Raw genomic sequence first — 3,237 nt, 5'->3', positions numbered from 1 at the left:
GACTATGTCCACTGCTACCCCTGCATCTAATGATCTGGTGATCTGATCGTAAAAGGCCACCAGGTTGGTCTGACAGGACCTGCCACTGATGAACCCGTGTTGGTTGCCCCTAAGCATGCAGTCCCCTGCTGGCCCCTCCTGGATGTGTGCCAGAATAATTTTCTCAAACAGCTTGCCTAGGATCGAGGTAAGACTAACTGGCCTATAGTTTCCTGGGTCCTCCTTCCTCCCTTTTTTGAAGATGGGTACCACGTTGGCCCTCTTCCAGTCCTCCGGTACCTCTCCAGAGCACTACGAGTGCTCGTAAAGCTGTGCCAGGGGGCTTGTAATGACCTCAGCCAGTTCCTTTAGAACTCTAGGGTGGAGATCATCTGGACTGGCTGACTTGAAAACGTCCAGCCCCTCCAGAAGCTCCCTAACTAAATCCTCACTAACCCTTGGCCCAGGTGTGCCACCCCCGGGGCCCGAGGGGGGCCCAGCAGGGAGGTGGCTGTTCTGGTCCCTACTTAGGAAGACGGAGGCAAAGAAATCATTAAACATGTTAGCTTTGTCATCTGGTGTGACGACCAAATTACCCAACGCATCTTGCAAGGGCCCCACATTACCCGGGACCTTCTTGTTACCCCCTCTGTATTTAAAAAAGGACTTCTTATTGTCCTTAATCTGAGAAGCCAGTCCCAGTTCCATCTCTGTCTTGGCCTTCCTATTCTGTGATCTGAAATTCAAAAGGGAAATCAAAAAGGCTTATATGCTTTTAGAGCAGTTCATTGTGATACTAGTTATGTTCAAATTTCCAGGTGAGAGCACAGAGTCGAGATAAACAGATTGAAGAGAGGATGCTGGCCCACAGACAGGATGACAACAATAGGCATGCCACGAGACACCAGGTGGGCATTCTCTCTGTAGTGATGGCTGGCCATGTAAAGGGACAAGCCTTAGACTGGGGATTCAGGCTTTTGTGACAAGTACTAATGTTCTCCTTTTGAAATTGGCTTTTGTGCTGGGTCTTAGTACTCTGTTACTCATCACCTGCAGTTTGTTTGGTCATGAACAAGTCATTGGAGCAGTCCAAAACTTGAGTTGCTGGTAAGAACATGGAACCTGGAAGGCTGTGAGAGTTATGGGAAATGTCAGTTAAGAACTGTCTAGAAGAACTTATTGCTGTCCTGAGCATTTATTTTGTATTTGTGTTGTGAAATAAGGCAGGGCTGTCCAGCTTCCAAGAGGCTGGGGCTACATCAGACTCTGTGTGCTGCACCAGGGTGAGCCACAAGGCATACCCCACCCCCTTCCCTGCAGTGCACTTGTATGTCTGTGCCCTGCCTACCCCCTGCTGTACTGCATGCCCATGATCGCTGTACAGGCACCCCACCACTACACCATACACTTGGAACCCCTCTCCCCCCAACCCTTTGCTGTATTGCTTGCCCCAGACTCGCCACCAGCTTCTAACACAAATTCCTAAGGTACCGGCAGGAGGAAGCAGCAGCCAGAGGAAAGACTGGGAGCCTGGATATTGTGACTGCTATGCAGCCAGAGCAGTGGAAGAATCAGCAGCTGGGCAGGTGCCACAATTTAAGTCCTTGCTAGTTGGACAGCCCTGAAATAAAGGATAGGTCAGTTTGCCTTTTACAGAATCAAAAGAAGTGTTTCGGTGAGATTATACTTCATTAGCTCAGGAGACTTGGGTTCAAATGCAGATGAGTCTGTTTGTAACATGTTGGAGCTCTTTTGGAGTGAATACTTGTCTACATGATACAAGTAACAGGATACAAGATACAGCTTTTCATATTAAGTTTGAGGTGTGATGACAGGTGCTGGAAAGTTGGGGAACTTGTGCCAACTCTTCTGTTTTTTCCAGGCACCAACAGAGAGACAGCTACGATACAAAGAGAAAGTAGCAGAGCTGAGGAAGAAAAGGAATTCTGGACTGAGCAAGGAGCAGAAAGAGAAGTACATGGTATAGGACCATTTACTTTAGTTTCCTTTCATCTGGAATGAAACAAGTCAATGGGCTGCTGAGCTAACAAGGCTGTAAAAACCAACAGCCTTATGTTGGTGTAGATTTTGTTTTTCTTCTTCCTCCTTCCCTCCACTTTCCTCCCTCCCTCTTCCCTCTAAGGTCCTAATATGTCATTATTTTAGGAACATAGGCAAACGTATGGCAACACCAGGGAACCCCTGTTGGAAAACCTGACCAGTGAATATGACCTAGAGCTTTTCCGAAGAGCACAAGCACGAGCCTCTGAGGACCTGGTAAGACTCATAACGCTTAGCATGTCTGCAAGCAGGTGCCTTTGTTCAGAGAGCTGAACATCCCTGGGGCCTGCAGTGCTGATAAACTGAAAGTTCACAAGAGTAGGAACTCTATCATTCAGAACCGATATTTTTCAGTAAAATACAGGATGAAAGCTAAGAACCAAGTAATTGAAGATATGCCAGGAATGATTCTGCCTGCATTTAGTTTCAACAAATATAGGGAAGTCAGAGGTGTCAGACATCCAATGAGTTTGCCCAGGGTACAGCTGGAGCGGTGCATCTCTAATATTGGATGCTGCAATAACTCTGAGGAGGGGGAATGAATTGGTGCCAGTTCTGTTTAACAGGTGCTTGTTCTCAGCTTTCATCATGTTGAGAAGATCAATGTACCGCTGAGCAGATTGGTCAGCAGCTTCATACACTGAAAGCAGAGCTAAGAATTGATCCAAGTGAGAGATTTTAAATGCTGTGTAATAGACCAGCCTGACAGTACACTGCTGTTGTGGAGTAGAGTTTGCCTTAAGCTCCCTAGATTTATACGGTAGTGTTAAAGTGATAGTATAATTGTGATGGTCCATGAGTTATGCAAGAGGCAAGAATTTGAGTAATAACTTTTATTGGATCAACTGCGTAATTGGAAGACTTAAACCTTCAAATTGGAGGCACACCGATATATTGGTCCATATAATTTAGGTACTGATAAAAGGAAAATTGACATTAATCGCAGTCAGCTTTTTTTGGCTGATGTGGCCGATTTTTAATGTCACTGATAAATGTGTGCGTGCATGCAGCCGCAGCATGTGCGTGGCCAGGAATGCAGTCCAGCAGTTTGGAGAGCAGCATCCAGCCGGTAAGTCTGGGGGGCGGGGAGGAGGCATGGAGGAGAGAAGGGTGTGACTGACTGAGGCCCCCACGGTGAGGGAGGGAGTGTGGTTGGGGTACGGTGTGAGACAGAGACATGGGCAGTTCATCGGGGGG

General features: G+C 47.2%; 1 protein-coding gene across 1 annotated transcript in view; it reads left to right on the top strand.

The window, feature by feature from the left end:
* Nucleotides 1–3,237, top strand: part of KAT7 (lysine acetyltransferase 7) — a 17,000-nt gene that overhangs the window by 5,752 nt on the left and 8,011 nt on the right. Inside the window, exons 6-8 of the mRNA XM_019523626.1 lie at nt 798–887; nt 1,862–1,960; nt 2,146–2,256. Coding sequence (XP_019379171.1) covers nt 798–887; nt 1,862–1,960; nt 2,146–2,256 — 300 coding nt within the window. The remainder of the gene's footprint in view (nt 1–797; nt 888–1,861; nt 1,961–2,145; nt 2,257–3,237) is intronic.

The sequence above is a fragment of the Gavialis gangeticus genome, unplaced genomic scaffold, assembly GCF_001723915.1.
Source record: "Gavialis gangeticus isolate Ggan-Ray unplaced genomic scaffold, GavGan_comp1, whole genome shotgun sequence".
Classification (NCBI taxonomy): Eukaryota; Metazoa; Chordata; order Crocodylia; family Gavialidae; genus Gavialis; species Gavialis gangeticus.
Note: the sequence above shows the minus strand (reverse complement) of the source record. Positions and strands in the feature narration are given on the sequence as shown.